Genomic DNA, 23,855 nt, shown 5'->3' with positions numbered 1-23,855 from the left:
TATTTGGCTCATGGTTCTGCAGGCTGTACAAGAAGCATATTGTCAGTATCTGCTTCTGGTGAGGGTGTCAGGAAGCCTCTACTCATGGTGGAAAGGGGAGGGGAGCAGGCATCACATGGTGAGAGAGGAGGTGCCAAGCTCTTTTTACCAACCAGTTCTCTCTTGGGAACTAAGAGTAAGAATTCACTGTTGGGTGTGGTGGCTCACACCTGTGATTCCAGCACTTTGGGAGGCTGAGGTGGGTGGATCACCTGAGGTCAGGAGTTCGAAACCAGCCTGGCCAACATGGTGAAACCCCGTCTCTACTAAAAATGCAAACATTAGTTGGGTGTAGTGGCAGGTGTCTGTAATCCCAGCTATTTGGGAGGCTGAGGCAGGAGAATCACTTGAACCCAGGAGGCGGAGGTTGCAGTGAGCTGAGATTACGCCACTGCACTCCAGTCTGGGTGACGGAGCAAGACTTCATCTGAAATAAAAAAAGAATTCACTGCTGCGAGATCCAAGCCATTCACTAAGGATCTGCCCACCACAATCCAAACATCTCCCACCAGGCCCCACCTTCAACATTGGGGATCAGATTTCAACATGAGACTTGAAGGGGCCGTACAAACCATATCTACACGATAGCACAGAATAACCTAAAACTCTTGGTTCTGGAAGTGCCCGACTGTTACACCATTTTTGCATCACTATAAAGACATACTGGAGGCTGGGTAATTTATAAAGAAAACAGGTTTAATTGGCTCATGGTTCTGCAGTTTGTACAAGCATGACTCCAGCATTTGCTTCTAATGAGGCCTCAGGGAGCTCCCAATCATGGTGGAAGGGAAAGGAGGAGCCAGCATGTCATATGGTGATAGTGGGATCAAGGGAGAAAGAGTGGGGAGGTGCCATACTCTCTTAACCAACCGGGTCTCATGGGAACTCAGAGCAAGAACTCACTTTTCTCCCAGGGACTCGTGGTAAGCCATTCATGAGGGACCCAACCACATGACCCAGTCACCTCACACTAGGACCCACCTCCAACATTGGGAGTCACTTTTCAACATGCAATTTGGATGGTGCACACATCCAAAACATTATCATTGACCCTTCTTGTTCTAAGTTGCTACTTACTGCTACTTACTGGTGGAATAAAAGGAAGTTTGGGTTCTGTATGTGATCCCAAGGCTACCAAATGTGTCAGTGCCATTAGAAGAGTTTTAAACCAATAAGCAAAATGCATCATGACTATTTCTTGATATAGGCTCATTTTGTAATAGTCCCTGATGTAATTTGTGTTATGTTTGTAGCCACAAATCATGGAGCTATGAAAGTTCATCTCATAATAACGAAACAATGCTTTTTTTATAAGAGTATATATTCTATTTGCCCATACCCACCAAGTCATTCGGCCAAATGGAAGCTCAGACTTGGTGCCACTGAGCACCTTTTTCTATGTATATTTATGAAACTTGAGATTGAACTATTTTTCTTTTTCAAGCTCATGCAGTTCTAGTATAGTCATTCTGTATGACTGAACTTAACTCTAGTCAAGTAAATTTGGGTTAGGCTAGTTGGTCTTTGTACTGGTCTGTGTTAATTGTCATATATAAAAAATATTAATAGAAACACTCATGGGCAAAAACATAAGCATGTTTTCTGGATAGCCTGGTGGAACTCATTTTTATTTAGGCAGTTTATTTGCAAAAATTAGGTCTTATAATGCTGGACGTTTAGTTTGGCTTCAGCCTTTGAAAGGCCGTTCTTCCCCACATTGAAACTGATTTCAGAATATGATTTAATGTATGTGCTACTGTAGCACTGCATACAATTTAGGATTATGCCGTCTTGACTCAGAGTTAAAACATAAGAGTAGTTAGATTAAAAAAATCAAACATGACCTTGCACGGTTTATGATCCAGTGAAAGATAAAGAGAACAAAGTGGGCTGTTCTCTGTTCTTTCGTACTTCTAGTTACTGATACTTTTTAAAGTACACTACAGTGTTTACTATTTCAAACCGATAAGCATAGCACTGCCGCCAAGTATTATCTTTAAAACAAGACCGACATTTAATTCAGTTGTCATTTGTTCTTATCCTTGAAGGCAGTTTAAAAAACAGTTGCCTCTCATTGGTTACTGTGGGATCAGGAAAAACTAGGAGCTTATGTAAATATGTGTGTATCTGAAAGGAGAAGGTTACTTTATTTTTTATTTTCCTTTGAAGTACCTTTAAGTGTACTCTTAAAATATATCCTGAACTGCATACCATTATGTGTTTTCCACATAAGATGAAACATCCTCAAGGAGAGGGGACAAAAACAAGTATATTAAAGTGACTTACTCTTTTCTGGCAGAAGGTCCTGGTACAAAATTAGGTCCTTCAATTTTCCAAATGAGGTTGTATTTATTGCCCTTCTTTTCTAAGAAAGGCTATTTTAATAATTTTTGCTATCACATCAAAGACTTTTCATGATAATTATAGTCAGTAATTGCAGTAGTAATGCTGCGTGCCATCTGCAGGCTCTGTGTAATGGAAACTAGGGAGAAAAACGTGTCCCTGTGCTTGATGGGAGTTACCATAGAACGAAAGGCCCTGGTGCCAGATCACCACTTGCATCAATTGTAGGTGACTCTCCCACTCCTGGGCCCTTGGTCATATATACTGTCTTTTTTTCTCCCTCCCTCCTTTGGCCTATTTCTTTCCATTTGTTTCTCTCTCACTCCTACAGGCCTCTAATGTGCAGGAGTAAGAGAGAAAGAACTTCCCCATGCCCCATGTTTGTTGCTTATCCTAAAGTAGCTGACAGGCCACATTCTAGGAGTAGAGGAGTAATTGGAACTTCTTTGGGATCAAATGTTTGACCAAATCAATTGGTTTATGAGTGAGCAGTTGGCCCATTACCAAAAAGAGTTAGGGAGGGCAAGCTAGACATTGAAATAACGGAATGAGCACCCACTCACCCAGTTGCACCAGGTCAGAGAAAGCTGTCTGATACTTTGAATTTGTGAGCATCAGGTCTCAAGCTTGCCTGTGGGCCAGATTTCTGAAGTGCTGGTGTCTCTCTTAGCTCCTGTGACAGGCATTACATTGTATAGTGACTCCAACATCAGCCCCATGGAAGGAACCCTAAGTTCTTAGAGGCTCAAATTAGAGTGGCTCCTATCCTTTCATTCATACCCAAAGCAAAAATGGTAACAGGCAGCCGTTTCATTTTTGGTTAGTTCTTCAGTAAAGAAGGCCAGGACACTTGCAATGCACTTTCTGGAGCAGTCATATCTATTTCTTTGGCCCAGTGGTGCCTAAGAGGGCCCTGGTATGGTTAGGGTTATCTGAAGATGGCTAGGAATTGAACAGGCCTGACTTGAATGTGTAGTAAATGACTGGTTTCTCTCTTTTCTGTGTCACTTGCTGACAAAGAGGCAATAACTTTTCCATCTTCTTCTCTAAGGGAGTATATTTTTTTATGTCATGAATAAGTAGACACATTAATACTTTAATATAGCACCTAAGATCTGGCTTTATTTTTCCTTCCCTGTGGTACTTAAGAAACCAGAGGAAAATGGTGGGTGGCTGGATGGCAGCCCAGCTGAAGAATTGGCTAATCAATACCTTGCCTTTGATTTCAGGCACCTTTTTATCAGTGTTTTACAGAGCCCAGAAAAAAACAGGGATTATTCCTGGTGTGTGCTGGAGAGGCACTGGGTGGTATCTCAAGTTGTTCACTGTTGAGTATATATCAGTCACTTGAGGGCATAGAAGCTCTCCTCTGGTGAGACCTCTGCTACAAAAATTGAATGGAGCTATGCCAATAATTTATTGACTATCCAAATATAAGTTTAGGGAAGCTTGTTATCAAGTGACCAGGTTAGGGCCTTTAAAAATCAAAGCACTGACATTGTCTGAGTTTTTTGTTTGTTTGTTTTTGTTTTTTTTTTTAAGAAGATTTGAATGTTTAGTGATTTCTGATTTGTCAAGCCAAGGAAATGAAACAGCATGTGTGTGGGAAGTCTTTGTTCTGCCAATTTTGCTTTGTTGACCAAGAAAGGCAGCAGAACTAGGTCCCCAAGGAGTTTGTTTATTCACCCTTACCTTGTCAGATTTTGCTCTGAGTCCGAGATAATGCCTTCAGTAGTTTTGGTTGTCTCAAAAAATGGCTATAGTATATATGGCAATGTATAGGTTATATCTGAGTGTGCGACTCTCTCCTACTTTGTCCAAAGGCACCCCTATGGCACATCGGTTGAAGTCCCAAAGTGAGAAGAAACATAGGTTGAGTTGATTTGCCTGATTTAGCATCATCTCTCCTCCTGTCTTTTGGACTTGAGTTGTTCCAAGATAAGATTAGAGGACCTCAGAGATCTTGTGGTGGGGAGGGAGTTGGAGGAATTAACATTATAGAGTAAGAAGGAGAGAGAAAAAGCCTAGAGAACAACAATAAAATCCATGTCTGTTCATCTTGTAATTTTCAAGAGGGCGGAGACCAAACCTTTTGTATTTTCTGCACTGATGGATGGCATCTGGCACATAAGAGGCACTTGATAAATACTGCATTAAGGACCAACAATGTTTTTGTGTTGCCAAATCAGGTCAAAGGTTAGTTTGGGAGAAGTGAATCAAATCTTTGACTTCTTCGACTTGGGGAAAATGTTAGGGCAGAGTTCCATTCCCAGATAATCTCTTGCAGTGGTCTACTTGAAGTAACGAGTTCACAAAGTGGTAAATATACTGGATTTTCTAATCCTACTGAATAAATCAAATGTGGTTATTTAACAGGTTTGATTCTAAAGGAAAGGTTCTGAAAGGTGAGATTGGAGAATCAAATGGTGTTAAGAAGCCACTAGGATAAGTCCCAGTCAGACCTGGGGTGCCTCACTAATAAAGTCAAGCTGGTAGAGTCTATAATAAAGGCTGAGGACGCTGAAAACTTGAGCAAACTCAGTCTTCCAGGAAAGGCAACTTCGTTAAATAAGGGGAATCTGTGCTTTGCTAGTGACCTTGTGTTTCTTAAGTGGCTAATGCATATGTAGAGAAAGGGAAACCAGTGCATGTGATCTATTTAGGTTTTCAAAAAGCTTTTCTTGGTGGTGGAGGGAGGGTGCGGTGGCCGGTGGGGGGCTAGGGGTTCACACCAAGCCAAGGAAACTCAAAATAACTGGCACACCATGGAATTGTGGGACTGTTTCGTCAAATATTATGATTGACTTTGAGGCAGGAAACAAAGGATAAGTGATAAACGCAGGTAATTCTCTGGATAGCAACATCAACAGTGGCATTCACTCCAAAATTAGGACTGAGACAAGTTTTACTTAAAGCTCCAGGAACTGACCTAGAAAAGGAAGTACGCATTGAAATCTTTACATTTGTCAACAAAACTTTTCTAAATAACAAAGAGCCTATTAAATGGTAGTAAATTGTAGGGCATGTGCCCCAGGTGCTAGGGCATTAGATAATGGGGGAGAAGGAGTTTTTGTTTTGCTTTTACTGAAAATGGCATGCTTCATATTGCATAACATGCTGCTTGAAGACTTTTCGTGGCCAGTTGGGAGGGTTGGGGAAACTCAGCCTTGCAAAACGATGGGGAGTATGAGGAGGGCTCTGCCCCTCCCTCATCTGCCCATTCCAAGGTTCAGAACAATTTTTCTCTCATGTTATAAAATTAACCCCTGGTCAACTGTGGCTCATGTCCACATCCATGGGAACTGGGACTTATTAAGAGTCCTTCAGTGCAGATCTGTATTAGAGTAAGCTGTAACTTAACTATGACCTTTAACAAGAATTTTGTGGAAGTGGGTTTTAAAGGATGTAATTAAGCACAAACATTAAAAATGTAAATCTTACTTTCCTCTGCACCATTTTATTGATGCCTAGCTAGAATTTTGAGTAATGGTTTGTATGGATTACTGTTTTTTGTTGTTGTTGTGTATTTTTGTTTTGTTTTCAGAATGAAACATTCCCCCCTCCCCCACCCCAAGGCTTGAGTGCAGTGGCATGATCATGGTTCACTACAGCCTCAGCCTCCTGGGCTCAGGTGATTCTCCCACCTCAGCCTCCCTGACTAGCTGGGATTACAGGTGTGTGGCACCATTCCCGGCTAATTTTTAAATTTTTTGTAGAGACAGGGTCTCACTATGTTGCCCATGCTGATCTTGAAATCATAGGCTGAAGCAATCCTCCCACTTTGACCTCCCAAAATGGTAGGATTATAGGCATGAGCCACTGTGCCCGTCCCAGAATCATTTTTCTTTATGTGAGGAAGTGGACTTTGCCATCGGTAGGTTTACATAAAGGCTTTCTAGATAGCCATTTGGAGAAATATCTTTTGGAGAATTCATGATGAATGAAAATGTTATTCTTCTGGTGTATTTTTTCTAGACAGTAAATTTACTGAAAACCTCTTATCATGCTGTATTTTGAAGGGAGAAATTTTGGGTATACTGTGAAAAGGAGGGTTAAGAGAAGGTAAAGACAGCTTTTACCTTCCCTTTTGTTTAAGCTGAAAGCAATTACTAAGAAAGATAAAATAATTTGATGTTAAAAATTGTCATGACTCAGCCAAGTGCAGTGGCTCATGCCTGTAATCTCAGCACTTTGGGAGGCTAAGGGGGAGGATCGCATGAGCTCAGGAGTTCGAGACCAGCCTGGGCGACGTAGTGAAATCCCATCTCTACAAAAAATACAAAAATTAACCAGGTGTGGTGGCACACGCCTGTAATCCCAGCTACTCAGGAGGCTGAGGTGGGAAGATCACTTGAACCCAGGAGGTCGAGACTGCAGTGAGCTATGCTCACGCCACTGCGCTCCATCCTGGGTGACAGAGCAAAGACGCTGTGTCTCAACAACAACAACAAATTGTCATGACTCACACAATCCATGAAATGTATGTAAAAAGGCAGGCTTTAATCATTCATTTAGAACAATCAGAGAAATGTCTGATATCTCTGAGCCTCCCCACCCACCAACTGTATTTTCTTCTATACTTGCAGCAAATTCAGCTGTTGACCATTTCGGATATTCCTGTGAATCCTAAATGGCTGTGGCAGGCTATCTGAGAATGAGATTCCCAGGATCTTCTTTAGAGATTATTTGGAAATAATAAGGAAAATTACCTGCTGTTGGAAGTCAGTGTTGAGTCAGCCCCTGGGGGAGGAGGAAAGGGGTGTCTCTGATGTCTTCCTGAGGATACCTTCCTCCTTTTGCTTTCTCTGAGGTCTTCTGTGATGGTGTGCAGGAGACTGCCCACTGGGGCAGTCACTGGAGATGCAAAGAAAGGGCAAAGTGCTGGCGGCTAGCCCTCTCCTACTCTGGGAATCACCATGACCTTCCAAGCCAGGTCTGATCAGCTGTCTCAGAGATGGCCCTGCCAAGGCCTTGGTCTGCCAGCGATTATGATGCGTGGCTTGGGGGTACAGGTTCCAGAGGGAAAATAAAATCCTCACCCATGGCGTTTTCTGTCTAGACTGCTTTTTATTCGTAACTGAATGTATCACTGGGGCTCTAACAGACGTGATCAACCCTGGGAATCTCAGTATCTGTACTGTCTCTCATCTCACTCTCTGTAAAAAGAAAACCTCAGAGTTGGAGGAGTGGGAGTATGAGAAAAATTCACCAGTAAAGCAAGAAGGACTTTGAGGAGAGTTGTGGAAATCTTAATTTCATAGGCGCTATGTAACAAACACCCTCAAAGTCTGTGTGTTTGTTTTTCTCTTAAAGAGCTTGAAACTCACATGTGACGCCTTTAAATCACTTGAATGAGTATGAAATCCATAGAGGCATTTGGAATCATTTATCCCTAGGCCTTCTGTTAAATTATGAGCCTAGTGAAAATCATAATTGCTACTTAAGAGAAATTCTCTAACGATGCTACCAAGATATGTGCACCTGAATTATTGACAGAAAAGATCTCCTTTGTTAGTTGCGAAACAAGTAAGAGAGCTCCATCTTTTCCTGTCTGCTCCTTGCTATCCCGCAAGGGTCCCCAGCACACTTCGTGAGCCTTTTATTAGCACTGCTTAGAAAGTATTTACAGGAGCCTCAGAATTTTTGGAGAGTTTTGGGTTAATCACTAGTAGTATTACTATTCCTTTTGAGTCCTGGAGGTAGTGGTTGTAAATGTGCAAAATAGATGCAGTCGCTCTAGCTGCTCAGAAGTGATGGCAACACAAGGTCAAAGTGTGCATTTCAGGCCATTCACTCAGTTTGGTTTGGTGTGCCTTACTTAATAAACCTTTGGTACAGTTAAAATGGGGATCTAAGATTACCAGAATTGGTTCTTAATTTGTCACATTGGTTCACAATTTGCTTATCATTTAAAAAGCAATAAGAAGCCTTGATTGATTTCTATCTGGAGTGCAGTTTAAAGCTGTTATAAGCTCATTGAAATGAAATGTAGAGTTTTAAAGTAGCAACCCTAACTCTTCCAACTACCCTTACATAAAGTTATTCTTACAAAAATATAATAAAACTGATTATTGAACTGTATGTGTTTCTGACTGGCCTTCTGTATCCTACCTTGTAGGATTAGTGGACCTAGAAATAATTGGCAGTCTTAAGCCCTCCAGAGCTATATTTTGGCAAGGTTTTGCAAAATGCTAACTGGCTGCATTTCTCCTACTGATTGGTAGGTGATCTCAAATCATACATCTGCATAATGACTGTAATTTACGTGCTTTGTTATTAAGGTCAGATGACTCCAGGCTTTGGATGCACATAGCACATTTTATGCAGTAATTTCATTCCTTTTTGGAAGGAGGGAGGATGGATTAATGTACACGTCCCTCCACCTCCCTAGAGTTATTAAAAACCTTTAGAGATTTTCTTTCTTTGTTCCCATGAAGCAGAGCATTGTATGTTCCTCATGGGGTTCTTAGATAGCTTAGAGGGGCTGGAGTTATATAGCAACCTGCATTTTAGTTCGCTTTGTGGCTACATGAATTTAGATCTAAGAAATGAACAGAAACTGTTTTGGTAATGCTTTAGACCAACAGCAAGGAATTATTCTACTTTTAGAACAATAAAAATTAGAAAAAGAGTAAAGTAGCAATTGAGGGATTAGGAAAATTGCTCCAGCAAATAATAGCTTAATACAGCTCCCCAATATTAGAATTACATCAAGTATTTATATTTTTGAAAGCGTGATGAAAGTTTTTCCCTGCTGGCCACATGTATTTATGCTTTTTAATTTGAAAGCCAAGACTCGCTTTTCTTTTAGATTTACAGAAGTTGGGAAGATAGCACATAGACTTTCCTATATCTCACCCCCAGTATCCCATTATTAACATCTTACATTAGGGTGGTATGTTTCTCATGATTGATGAACCAATATTGATGTAAAATTATTAACTAAAATCCACACTTAATTCTGATTTCCTGAGCTTTTTGGTAACTGTCTTATTGGGATATAGTTAATGTAACAAATAATTCACCTATTTGAAGTGTACAGTGACTTTAAATCTACAAGGTTGTACCTCCATCACCAAAATCAATTTTTCATCACCCCCAAGAGAAACCCCGCACCTTTTAGCTGGCATCCTCACTTTCATCCTTTCCCCTCTCCCCCAGCCCTGGGCAACCAAGAATCTACATTCTATCTCTAGATTTGCTTATGCTGGACATTTTATGTGAATGTGGATTTTTTTCACTTAGCAGTGTTTTTGAGATTCATCCATGTTGTAACATGTGTCTGAATTTCCTTCCTTCTAATGGCTGAGTAATATTCTATTATACAGATACAGTAGACCACATTTTGTTTATCCATTCATTTGCTGATGGAAATTTGGCTATTATGAATAATGCTGCTATGAACATTTGGATACAACTTTTTGTTTGATTTCCTTAGTTCACCCCCGCCCCCACCAGTGTCCTTATTCTGTTCCAGGATCCCATCCAGGATGTCACATTATATTTCCTCATCATGTCTCCTTAAACTCCTGTGGCTTTGCTTTTGATGGCCGTTTGAATTCCTTGGTTGATGGCTTGGTCGCCATCAGTTCACCATCACATATGCATGCCGTTCAACTCCTTGATGTGCCCTATTTCCACATCTTTCTGTACTTGCTAGAAGAGGAAAGTGTGTTAAAAGAAAAACTTTGGACATGAGGCAGGAGAATAGGATCTGGGGGCAGAGAACCTGAGGCTAATTCATGCTGACTTCCAAGAACTAAACTGAAAGGAAAACCCCAACTTTCCACGCTTAAGTGACAAAAGGACCAGAGGCTACTTCCTTTGCAACACCACACCCTACCTTCCCCCTTTTTCTGTGTGGCAGAAGGAAAACTGAAAGTACCTCTGATTGGGCCGGGCGCAGTGACTCACACCTGTAATCCCAGCACTTTGGGAGGCCTAGGCAGGTGGATCACGAGGTCAGGAGATTGAAACCATGGTGAAACCCCATCCCTACTAAAAATACAAAAAATTAGCTGGGCGCGGCGGTGGGCGCCTGTAGTCCCAGCTCAGGAGGCTGAAGCAGGAGAATGGCGTGAACCCGGGAGGCAGAGCTTGCAGTGAGCCGAGATTGCGCCCCTGCACTCCAGCCTGGGCGACAACAACACTAATAATAAAATAATAAAAATAAAAAATAAAAAAAAATAAATAATAAAATAAAATAAAAATAAAAATAAAAAATAAAGTACCTCTTGATTGGTTACTTTCCTAATCAGACATTTGCATAGGAGTGTAACTTTGTAACTTCATTTTAGCCTCAGACTGATTGCAGGCCACTACTTCATTTGCATGAGGTAAACACCAAGTGGCCAATCGAAACCTCTAGGGGGTGTTTGAACCCCAGAAGATTCTGTAACCGGGGCCCATGAGCCACTGCTTGGGTGGCTCACACCCTGTGGAGAATACTTTAATTTTCTATAAATCTCTTATTTTGTTGCTTCATTCTTTCCTTGCTTTGCTGTGCATTTTGTCCAATTCTTTGTTCAAAACACCAAGAACCTGGACAACTTGCAGTCAAGACCCTCTACTGGTAACAGACAAATTAATTTTAACAGAATTTAACTGAGCAAAGAATGATTTGCAAATTGATCACCCCTCCCGACAACCAGAATATGTTCAGAGGGATTCCAGTACTGCCATGTAGTCGGAGAGGATTTATGGACAGAAAAGGGAAAGTGACTTACAGAAAACAGAAGTGAGGTACAGAAACAGCTGAGTTGGTTACAGCTCAGTGATTTCCTTATTTGAACATGGTTTGAACCGTTGGCCACCTGTGATTGGTGCAAGAGCAGGTTACAGTCTGTTTACACACTCAGTTTAGGTTACAGTTCACTATGTATGGAGAAACCTTTAGACCAAACTTTAAATATGTAAGGAGGCACTTTAGGCTGAACTGAATTTAACAAGGTGCTGCTTTTCTGGCCCCTCTCCCTCACCTAGTACAAGTTGTCAGAAATTGTTCTTCACACAAAACTTCAGTAACTTAGCATAAGATATGCTCATTTCTTTCTTTGTTTTGCAGTTGTACTGTTTTACATTTACATAATACCTCCTTGTTTTCAAAGGGCTTTTTTCGTTTTAAGGTTCCAGTGGGTAACTGACTTTCCCGAGTCTTTACCAAAAGCTTCCAATCATGTAGAGCTGGGCTTCAAATCCATATTCCTGACTTCTAGCTCAAACTTCTTTTTTTTTTTTTATGAGGCAGAGTCTCGCTCTGTCACCCATGCTGGAGTGCAGTGACGCGATCTCGTCTCACTGCAAGCTCCGCCTCCCGGGTTCACGCCATTCTCCTGCCTCAGCCTCCTGAGTAGCTGGGACTACAGGCACCCGGCTAATCTTTTTGTATTTTTAGTAGAGACGGGGTTTCATCCTGTTAGCCAGGATGGTCTCAATCTCCTGACCTTGTGATCTGCCCACCTCGGCCTCCCAAAGTGCTGGGATTACAGGTGTGAGCCACCGTGCCCGGCTAGATCTAACTTCTTATCCCTAGACTGCTGCTATCTCTGCAGAATAAAAGATCCAAGTAGTTTTAAATATTTGGAACCTTTTAAATTCACTCCTTAAAAAATCCTTGTAAAAAGCTAAGTTTTCTTCATAACTCAAGTGAGGCACTCTTCAAGAAAGGCCAATGCAAAATCATAGTCTCTTATGTTTGCAATTTACATAGTGCTTTCCAGTCTGTTCTTCTCAAATGTTCCTCACTACGGTCCTTACCCTTAGGGAACAGTTTGTCTCTCTTATTTACCAAAGGCATTTGGTTGCATTATTGGTAAAATCAGTCCGAGTACCAAGAGTGTCTACCTTAAAAATCCCACTGGTGCAGGCAAAGCCTGGGTTCTCTCCCAGTGTCTTGCAATATTTTCTGGCTCTGTTTTCTCCATTTAGGACACTGGGGGAGTAAACACTAGAGATTTACTTTATTTCCTGCAGGTACAGAAAGAAAGCTGACCCCTCAGTGGTAACTACCAGTATTCCTCTATTACTGCCCCAGCTCCCAAAAAAGTGTGAGATTTGGAGAGACACTTTCTTGGCATCTAGTTGGATTTCTAAATGTATTTTCTGAGAGACATATAGAAAATGCTTGTAAGACATAGTTGAAAATAGTCAAGTTAGTAGTAAATAAACTGAGGGCTAGCCTGAGAACCTATCTACCATTTATAACATTTTCTATGGGAAGCTGAGTTATGAGCAACTGAAAATAAACGAACATGAGCTGCATCCCATTTGTACATCAGAGCCAGCCTTTGGTGAGAGGAATAAATGAGATAAAATGAGAAAGCACAGTTTCACAGATTGTTTGCCTCAGAGCGCTGTTAAATGATGGAATAGATTCCTCATATTCAATGCCTACTTCTTTAACCATTGATTTGAAGTGCTTCAAAAAAAGAACCAATACATACTCAGCAGGATTGAGAGTAATTTATTGTGATTGTCTTTGTTCAGCTTTGAAAACTACGGCATTGATATTAAGACTAAAGAGAAATTACATAGAGCTGGTGTGATTGAAAAAAGTTTGGCTCTTTCGAGTGATTTTTTTGTTTTTAATGCCAGAGAGTTAAGCTTTAAAAGCACGCTTCATTGAATCCCATCCAAGCCTCCTAGGACAGGGCTGGGGGACATTTTTTCTATTGAGGGCCACTGACCCACAAAGAAAAAAACTAATCAAGGGCCATGTACAAAAAGCAACTTAATTTAGGTGCTTCCTTAGAAAATCATAAAGCATTGAATTCACCTGCTTTTTAAATTAAGAACAAGGAATTCTCAACAAGTACAACAAATAAAAAAACCCTTCAGTTTCATATTATGCACCATTTAAGAGGTGGGGTGGGGTCAGAGAGAACTACATGGGTAGAGTGAAAAGAGAGTGGAAAGCAGACAGGAGAGTCTTGAGGGACTAGAAGCGATACCTGAAGAAGAAACTATATGTCAAGAGTCATGGAAGCAGGAGATTGAATTAGGGAAATATGGGAGAGAAATGCCAGTTGTAGATCATAATCTACTATTCACTAAGGTAGTAGACTAATGGTCAACTGCTATAACCAGCTGTTCCACAGCTGGAATTCAGAAGCCTTTCTAGCAACAATTCTTAAGGAAGGGTCAGAATCACCTAGAGCCCTTGTTAAAAAGTACAAGTGTCCAATGCTACCCCCACAGTGGCTGTCTACCTGTCCCATCTTTATTCTGTTGTCCTCGTGTTCAGCTCTCTCAGCCTAAAGGAAAATTTGTGGCATCTTTCTTCAATGAGAAGAATATAAGATCACCGGGCTTAGAAAGGAAATCTCCAGAAAGAAAAGATTTCTCACTCAGACACAGCATTTTTTAGAAGCAGTCTCAAACACATAAGACAGAATGCCTTTCAAATAATATGCACGCCCTAGCTTTCAAAATAAACCATTTTGAGTGCTTAAAGTAGAAATATTCAAGTTAAAAAAAAAAACTGAATTAGTTGCTCGAGTCTTCAAAGATTTTTTACCAGAATATGGAGCTATAATTTCATTTTCAAATGTACCCAGACTTGTCCTCCTTTTCCTCCCTGTGCTTCTCATTAGCACTAACTAGTTATGGCACTAAATCCCCAGTAGCCCAAGTATGTCTTGGGGTTTAATTCACAAGTATGTCTTGGACTACGTGTGTCACAGGGCTTTTGGCAAGAATGTCAAATTACATTTTCAAGTAATGCTTTTTAGAAATGCAGACAGGATAAGTGGTGCATTCAGGGCTATATGGCCCAAAGTGCGAACTTTGCACTGAGGGGCAGATGACTTTGCCAACGGAAACATTAGCCAAGTATCTACCCTGTTGTTGTCCTTTACATAAGGCAAGCCTTTCACCATTAGACAAAATCTTCCCGGAAAGATCTCTCTGAGATGAAAGTGCACTTTTTTTTTTCTTTTTAAAATTAGATATTGCAGGCCAGGCACGGTGGCTCATGCTTGTAATCCCAGCACTTTAGGAGGCCGAGGTGGGCAGATCACCTGACGTCAGGAGTTTGAGACCAGCCTGGCCAACATGGTGAAACCCTGTCTCTACTAAAAATACAAAAATTAGCCGGGCATGGTGGCACATGCCTGTAATTCCAGTTACTTGGGAGGCTGAGGCACGAGAACCCCTTGAACCCAGGAAGCGGAGGTTGCAGTGAGCTGAGATCATGACACTGTACTCCAGCCTGGGCAGTAGACTGAGATTCTGTCTCAAAAAAAGAAACAAAGAAAGAAAAAAAAGGCACCAAAACAAAGACATGCCCCAGTGTTCCAGTATCAGCAAGTCTCGATAAGGTTCTGCTTGAAGGTCACTAGTGGAGATGAGATGGGTGGAGTGCCTGGACCACTCTGGGCCTTTAATGTGTGCCAGTGTAAATGGTGCCATCCACTCGGACCAGGTTACTAGGAAAACTTTTATTGCTGCTACCCATTTTTGAAGGGTATATCCTTAGTATAAATTTCCTGTGGGTAAGTTTAAGCCTGTCAACATCTAGCACCTTCTTCAACAGAGAAAATTATAATTTCCTGCTATCTCTTAGTATTTTCTTGCTTTGAGGTGTATGTGTGTGTGTGCGCATGTGTTTGTGCATGTACCCATGTACATTGGGGGCAGGGAAAAAAGATGGGTACTTTTCTATGAACTTAGAAACCTATTTTGATAGGATCCAGTAAGTGACCCTTATTATGTGTGAACCCTGTTGACATTAGGTGAGCATAGTTTATTTTCCAAACTCACAAGTTATTTTGCCTTAAAAATTCATGCATACCACAATGGAATCTTTGCAGGTGCTTGAGAAAACAGCCTATCCTATAATGAATTTTAGCTTATAACAATCTTTAAAAATTGTATTTAAAGTCTTTATTTAGAAGTAATTCATTTGAACCATCCTCTGTGGGTTCTCATTCTGAGCAATCCAATTCATTTTCTAGAGGGGCTGTGAGTGTAATATGTATTAGTTAATTGTGTTAAGACTGTAATGGAGGGAACCCTTACCTCAACCCTGAAACCAGGAGACAGCTGAATCTTTCTGTGTTAATTATGTGTCCCAGTACCAAAGGCCTGCTGTGAACTTGTTAAGCCAGTGAAGAGGGAGTTTTGTTTTTGGTTGTAACAAAGGTGTTTCCATAAAACCGAGCTGTAGCAACCCCTCTTCTGTCACTAACGAGATCTAAGATATTCTGCAGTCTCACAGCTCTAAACTTGATTACACAACCTTTTTTTTTTTTTTTTTTTTTTCCTTTTTTTACTGTTGGAATTATCTGTTGACCACGGTTTTCAGAAATGCCAAAAGAAACTTTTAGCAGTTTCTGGATGAGGAAGTTATTTGAAGATTGTTGCCCTTTCTGCCTTCCTTACATTGTCCTTTAATGCTGCATACTCCCCTTTTTGGGGGGCAGTAACATTCTCCTTACTTTTTAATTGCCAGGAAGGAAGAATGATCGGGAACATATATGATTATATAATTATTTGCATATGTGCAGTAGACAATCTAGTGTTAGTCAAATAAATTGCCAGCTCAATTTTATCTGAAATACCCTGCTACCCTAAAGCTGCTTTGGTATCTCTCTTAGGCGAAGCCCTATTTCTGTAAGTACACATGGCCAAGAAACAGCAATGACCAGCTCATGGACCATTTCGTTTTCCATGATTAGTGTTGTTTGAATGATTAGCTTTTAATTCCCCATCACTTTGTTGATTGGGCACACTTACCATTGACAGGTTCATATGTCTTCAATATACTCATTCCTGAGTTCCTCAGATCACCTCTCTCTTCGGACCCGTTTTGACTTACATAGAACACGGACAGCAATAGCAAAAGGAACAGTGAAAGTCAATCCTTGTAAACATGTATACAAAATTATACCACACCAATTAATATTGGAGAGACTGAAGTGATAGTAGCTAGTGGGGTTTATTTTTGAGTGGCATTGCATCTTGTGGTCATTATGAGGGAAGAGACATTGTCTCTTCAAAGCACAATTTTTGTTCTGTGACGGAGAACAAGGGGGGAACTCTGGGGCATATAGAAAAAAACCCTGCCTAAACCTCACCTTCACACTGCAAGCGAAATGCAGTTGGTATAAAGGAGGGAGATACTTCATGGGTTGGGTTGCTGTGGAGTGATGTGTCTTTGACATTTCCCTTGACTCTTGGGGCTGCATCACTACATAAAGGCATTTATTGGAAGTTGTTGGTCTATACTGGGATGATGCTACCCTATACAGAATCATAGGGTAGATACAGTCTCTGACATCTGCACAGAATACATTGGATTTAAAAAAATCTTAAACTCAAGGATTGAGGATTACCATTACCCCTTTGTGATTTATCATAGGCTCAGATCATCCAGCATAAACTCCTATAGTTTCCTCTTTGCTGACAACCCTTGAAATGCACAAATCCCTTTGTTTCCCCACAGTGTAACTATTGCACGTATATTTGCTCAGTTTTTGTCTGTTGTCACATATTTTATAAATCATTCGTCATTAAGGACAATCTCTCTTGGAGTGTAAACTCCCAAATCTGGAAAAACTGTGTCTCGTTTGCATGACTTCTGCAGTATTTAGCATAGAATATGAGAATCTCTGGGAATTTATAAAAGAGACTTTAGTTGACATGGAATACTATATTGTTTATTGACCACACCAATTTTCCTGTGGTTTAGCCATCTCTCTGATTGGAAAGTTATTTTGCTTTTTGGAGAGGGCTTTGTTTATTTTCTCAAAAAGGGAATAAATATTTTTAGGCTTCCTGGAACTTGTTAGGTACACATGATGCCTGGGCCTTTGCAGGAACCTCACAGGTTGAAATGAACCTAAATCAAACCCTTCCCTCTTGGACTTGATGAATGATGATAGACATTGACTGTCCTACTTTTTATCTTGCAGGTGATCATTTGAAGATCTGTCCCCAGGGTTCTACCTGCTGCTCTCAAGAGATGGAGGAGAAGTACAGCCTGCAAAGTAAAGATGATTTCAAAAGTGTGGTCAGCGAACAGTGCAATCATTTGCAGGCTGTCTTTGCTTCACGTTACAAGAAGTTTGATGGTATGTTATTCAAGTCATATGTAAGAGCCGGCAGTTAAGTCTGTACTGTAGCTTTTTCACAGCTCCTCTGCTCCCTCAGTGCTTAAGTTTTCTCCCAAGATGTTGTCTTTGTTGGATACCAGAGACGAGTTAGCCCTGTAGCTTTATGGCTAGAACACTTCCGGATGCACTGGAATCTGTATGGTAGGCATTATGGAAATATGGTCACAAGGAGCCAAAAAATAGATTAGTTTAACTTAAATGCTTTCATTTATTTTCTTGGATGAACACAGAATAGTGTTGTTGACGCAAATCCCTTTTTTAAAAAAAAGACCTAATAAAAAGCAGGCATCTGAAAACTATCTTAGTCAAAATAGAGAGAATTTACAGATGCTGGACTTCAAATTAAATTTCAAAATGGATCCCCAAAGACAACTAGAATTCCTAAAAGTTTTGCAGAACACAGACAGGATTAAAGTTCTTGAGTTTCCATGCAGCAGAGACCCAAAAGTAGCTATTTTACTATAGTCTTCATTAAGCTGGGCTCCATCCAGCCTCACATTAACTGAAGCTCTTGCATAGTCTTTTCATGTAAAAGCCACAACAGAACCCATTCTAATCACCTGTGCCAGACATGACTTCTCACAGGCATACTTTCTCTTAATATTGAAGAAATAACCAGTATGAGCCAATTGAGAGTGTACTTTGGTCCTATCTGAACAATGGTACAGATAACAGACTTTAAAAAATAGAATATGGAGTCCAAAATACCTCAGGATTCTTTTCCCTGGTGCTGTTCAGTCAGTTTGAAGATTGTTATGAAGTAGATTTAGTTTTAAGAGGAATGATTTCCTTTGTGCCTGTTTTAAAGGCCATTCTAATTACATAGTACCTTTGAAGCATGCTTTTCTTGACATTATGTGTGGTGAAGAAGTACAAGACAAATTTTCTAGATATGAAATGTCTTTGAGTATTTCTGCAAAGGGCTTGTTACCATGGTGAGAAAGTTAGACTAAATTAGATTTGATATAGCTGATAAGGCAGTCCTCAGTTAAAGAACAGGTTGTATTTCAAATGTTGGCTTTGAGATTTGTTATTTCAAACTTATAGCCAATTTAATAAGTGTTAGGTTCCCAGGTGAGACCACAAAAGCATATTTAATCTATAATGTAGTTGAACTAAAACACTGTCTATGTAGTATGCCATTGATCCTACCCATTTTTTCAAACACACTATGTGGAAAATTGTGTCTTAGTTCTATTACCTTTCCCTGGATGAATGGGAACAATTTATATATCTATATATCCTTCTTATTACCCATATCCCTGTACATATATGCTGTAGCTGTTAAGAATATTTAACAGTATGTTAATACCACGTGAAAATGGGTGTTACTGGCAAAATCTATCATTAGACCTCCCCTGTCTCTCCTGATCACTGAATTATTATTATTGAAAATAATGGTGTTTTCTTGACTATAGCATTTCTCATTCAAGATAATAACCTAAGTCTTTTATTTTACTTTGGGGAGAAAACTTAGATAATTAAATGATCATCTTTGAAAACTTAAGATGTTGATATTTAAAAATCACCACTTAGGGGCTTCATAATGGAATTTAGAAGGAAAAAAAAATCTGCTCTTTAGAAATGACTCTCCTGTTGGCAGCACAATGTAGTGGAGATAGAGTTGCTTCCAAATTCCAAGGCCTTCTACTCCAAACCACCTCATTTATTGTTAGACTTCTGTCTTCCTGGCAGGGAGCCCACAGTCATTGCCTATGGGCCTGCTGGTTTAGCTATTCTTTTCCCTTCTCGCTCCCCATGGTTTTATAGCACTACTATGATTCCAATGTGCAGGTTTTTTTTTGTTTTGTTTTGCTTTGTTTTTTCTTCTTAAACCATACAGAGAAACTTTATCTGTAAGTGTTAACATGTGTTTTTTAAAAAGGATAGAAAAACAGTTTTTCTTGCTCTTCCCTACCAGGCTTCACATTCAATAAATGTGTTAACACTATGCCTTGATCAGTTTCAAAACTTTAATGATTATGAAACTCCAGTGTTTTTTTCTGACTTCAAATTAAAATATGACATAGGCTGGGCATGGTGGCTCATGCCTGTAATCCCAGCACTTTAGGAGGCCACGGTGGGCAGATTGCTTAAGCCCTGGAGTTCGAGAGCAGCCTGAGCAACATGGCGAAACCCTGTCTCTACTAAAAATATGAAACTTAGCCAGGAGTGGTGGTGTGCGCCTATGGTCCCAGCTATTTGGGAGATTGAGGTGAGAGGAACACTTGGGAGTTCAAGGCTGCAGTGAGCCAAGATCATGCCACTGCACTCCAGCCTAGGCAACAGAACAAGACCCTGTCTCAAAACAAATAAATGAAATAATATAACAAAATACAGCATAGACAATAAAGTTACGAAATATAGATACAAGTGTTTTTTAAATAGGTAGTAGCTGAAATGTATTTGATCTAGAGATCAGTATACTGGAATGCTGGAATACTGGAATGCCAGAATACTTTGCACATTTTTTCCATGTTAGGTTACAGAAACAATGAGATAATTTTATAAAAATCTTAGTTGACTGGTACCCAGCAAATCATAGTCCCCTTGTGGGTGCTGCATTGATTGACTAATTTTTTTTTGTTTGTTTTGAGATGGAGCCTTGCTCTGTTGCCCAGGCTGGAGTGCAGTGGCACAATCTTGGCTCACTGCAACCTCCGCCTCCTGGGTTCAAGTGATTCTCCTGTCTCAGCCTCCCAAGTAGCTGGGATTACAGGCACACACCACCACACCCAGCTAATTTTTGTATTTTTAGTAGAGACGTGGTTTCACCATGTTGGCCAGGCTAGTCTTGAACTCCTGACCTCAGGTTATCCGCCCGCCTCGGCCTCCCAAAGCGCTGGGATTACAGGCGTGAGCCACCACGCCTGCCGATGACTGACTAATTTTTAAGACTGTCAATTAGGACTTGCCAGTAATTCTCAAGGCCTGCCAATCCAAGGGCATTGATTAACAGGCTGCCTATAGGATATGTCTTGATTTTCAGAAATTCAAGGGTAGATGCTTTGGTCAAAGAATTATCCAAACTATTATAATAGCTAAACCCTGGCTCTTTGGTGTGAATTGAAGAGAGAAAGTCGGGCAGACTAAAAAGATGGTGGTAGGGAACCAAGATGGAGCAGTGAAGTTGCACAGAGACAGCTGGGGACATATAGTAAGGAAATAGTAAAAAGACACATGGAAATATTCTGGGTCAGGCAACTTCAAGGGAGTACCTTTTATCATCTGCAAGCTTATAGTGTAAATTCAAAGTGGTGACCTTGACCCCAGACAACTTTGTCTACCATCAAAACCTGTCTATGTCTATGAGATACTACTTCTTTCTAAGGTAGAAATAATTACTTTTAAAGTAATTATTGAAAAAGAAAAAACTTTTCAACAAAAATAAAGTTTGGGGGCTTGTAGAGAGTTAGCCTTCTGTTACTGGAAATAATTCCATTATCCCAATTTTCCATCATTCTTCCTCAGTTGACTCTGGTCAGGGTTATAGTTGCCAGCTCTGGCATTTTTGGAATCATTGGATTTGAGAGATGAGTCCCTTCTCCAGGTCCCTTACCTCTAAGGCCCTTTTTTGTTCTGTACTTTTAATTTTCTATCGTTTGCATATCTCAAGAGACTACTCTCTATATCAGTTTTTAAGATATAAACGTGTGTGTGTGTTTGGATTTGGGTGAAGTACAAGAGAAAACTTCCTCCCCCTCAAAAATTATCACATTTCTTATATTTTAAATACATATAACTGAGTTTAAAGGTTGGCCTCTATGGTTTTCTATTCTGTCATTTTTTAAACCCACTTTATAACTTAGGGTGTTTAATACCAGAAATCTGCTATCTGCTGGAGACATAGAGCCAGATTGTGGTAGTGACAGAGCTAGCTGCTCCCCCTCTTGGCCAATTCTGGGAATTTTTTTCATAGTAGAGCTGCTAATTAACTTAGCTGAATTAGTCATCTCATGAATATGCTAATCACATACTTAATTCAGGAGGGAGTTAGGGAAAATTGCCTGGCAAAGGGAATAGAAATAGAAGTGGGGCATAATCCGTGTTTTGGGACTACAGCATGAAGACCCATCCCCAAATGCCTGGCATTTTGTGAGAAAATAGTTTTTAAAAGAAGCATAGTTAAAAACCCAAATAGGTTAAGGTGATTACAGCTGCCACGTTAAATGTATTTCTGAATTACCTAGTAAAAATGATGTTATAACTATGAAGTAATATCATTGCTATATAATTGCCTGTATCAAACTGTAGATATTTTGCATGTTTGAAGAACTAAGGAAATGCATGTTGTCTGATGCTAGTCTGTTGGGAAAACTCCTTTGTCATTTTTAGAGCAAATTTAGCAACTTTGGATGGGAGGCAGTGCACAGTGAATTATCATCCTAGTTCTGCAGTGAACCCACTGTGACTGTGACCTGGGGCAATTAATTGAGTCTCAGTTTTCCCATCCATAAAATGAGGGGGTTGAGCTAGATGCTCTCTAAAACCCTTTCAATTCTACCAATTCTGTGAATCTTTTAAACATGTGACTAGACCAGCTGCTTTAGTGAAAGGCCTTACAAGATGTTAATTAGCCGGCTGTATGGTACCCTCTATTTTCCCTCTATCATTTTTTAACTCTCAGCTACTTTCACCAGGTCTTTGAAAAACCCTCCCATGAGCCTGAAGCTTGTTAACTTGAATAATAGTAGAAATTTTCTGAATTAGCTTAAAACGCACATAAAAGAAATAATTGTCTGTCCCATCTATCTGCATGGGCCAAGTGTAAACCAAGCAGCTACCCTTCCCTTAAGCCCTAAGGCCCCTTGTTTCCTATCACTTCACAGAGGCAGGGCACGAAGCACTCTTCAGACTTAGCAGAATCTGCATTTTAATCACTAACTGCAAATTTTCTGTAGTTCATATTAGCCATTAACCAGTGCAGAGGCTCAGTGAGTGGGAGGCATTAGAATTTATATGCCCGTGAAAGGCATATCTCAGTGGAAATGAGCTGTCTGCTAACCTTAAAAGACAAATATGTCCAGCTAAGCTTCATGGCCATTGACTAAGCTGAAATTTCTGTAATTTTCCTGACCCCTGACCTTAACTATTTTCTACCTGTATAGATAGATTATTATCATTTATATAGCCACAGTTACTTACTAAAGATCCCCTGAGAGGGTTTTAGATTGGAAAAAGTCTAAAACATCCTCAAAGTAAGTGTGTCACAGATATGCATAGCATAACATACAACACTGATTGGTTTTTAATCCTCACCTCACATTTCATTAAGACGTTAAAAAATATCATTGCTTTCTGAAACCTCTGCTACAGTACGGCGGGCAACATTTCATAGGCTAGTAGCCTCAAAAGTACAGAGAAAGACACGAGGCCTTCTGGCCTTCCTGCAAATGCAGTGTTTCTTCCAGATTATGCCAGTGGTCTTTGATTTAGTTCGAAAGCACTGCTACTCTTTCCTTTATGATTCTATTTTCTTTTCCTTCCATATGAAAGAGACTAAAAAGCCAGCCACTTTTGCTAATTCTTTTATAATCTCTCTGTGAAACTTGACCAGAATAAGCCACTGCAAGCTTACTGTAATCAAATCAAAAGCTCAGACAAAATGCACACATTTCTCTATTGACAAAGGTTTTCTGTCTTTTGAGTTGTTATCTGAAGTGTGACCAATTGTGGCCGTAGCATTGGCTGTCTCATCGGATTGAAAATGCATGTGTAGCTTCTACAGAGCCCAGAGTACTTTAACTTTGGGTCTTCTCCTATTAGCTTTGACTTCTTCAGAAGGCGTGACATCAGCAAGAAGCAATGGATCTGTCTGGAGGGAAGTAAATACATAGAGGAGCTTCAAATGAACTGCTTTTATCAACTCTGTTGGTTCATTACTCTTTGGGCCTGGGAGTTTGGAATGTTGTTCATCACTGCCTGCTCTGCTTCTATATGTCTGTCTGTCCAGGCAAAGAACAGGGGTTAGTTGATCTAGCACTGACTCCAGCCAATTGACTGAGAGAATTCCCTATCCAGACAGGCTTCAGCCCTTTCTTGTTCATTGTCTACGCCCATCTTCATCACCCTCTCTCTTGAAAGAATTAGCAGAGCAATGGAAACTCTTGTAATAAATATGACTCTAACAGCAAGGATGGTACATGGACACACCCTTTCTGCAGATAGATTTGGCAATGTGTCAGCAGTTTTGAATATGTTCATACTCATTGATTTAGTAATTCCACTTCTGGGTGTGTATCCCAAGGAAAGAAAGATCTGCATAAACACTTATGTACAATGTTAATAGGATGTTCATCACAGCATTATTTCTAGTAGTAGGAAATTGGAAATAAGCCTGCATGCCCCACAGTGATTACA

The 23,855-nt window shown here is 40.2% G+C and overlaps 1 protein-coding gene across 2 annotated transcripts in view; it reads left to right on the top strand.

The window, feature by feature from the left end:
* The window catches only part of GPC4 (glypican 4), a 116,349-nt gene that overhangs the window by 61,890 nt on the left and 30,604 nt on the right, over positions 1-23,855 (top strand). For both annotated transcript variants that reach the window (XM_010373380.2, XM_030934667.1), the window contains one exon: positions 17,295-17,453. In XM_010373380.2, the coding sequence (XP_010371682.1) occupies positions 17,295-17,453 (159 nt within the window). The remainder of the gene's footprint in view (positions 1-17,294; positions 17,454-23,855) is intronic.

This window comes from Rhinopithecus roxellana, chromosome 7 (genome assembly GCF_007565055.1).
Source record: "Rhinopithecus roxellana isolate Shanxi Qingling chromosome 7, ASM756505v1, whole genome shotgun sequence".
NCBI classification, from domain to species: domain Eukaryota; kingdom Metazoa; phylum Chordata; class Mammalia; order Primates; family Cercopithecidae; genus Rhinopithecus; species Rhinopithecus roxellana.
Note: the sequence above shows the minus strand (reverse complement) of the source record. Positions and strands in the feature narration are given on the sequence as shown.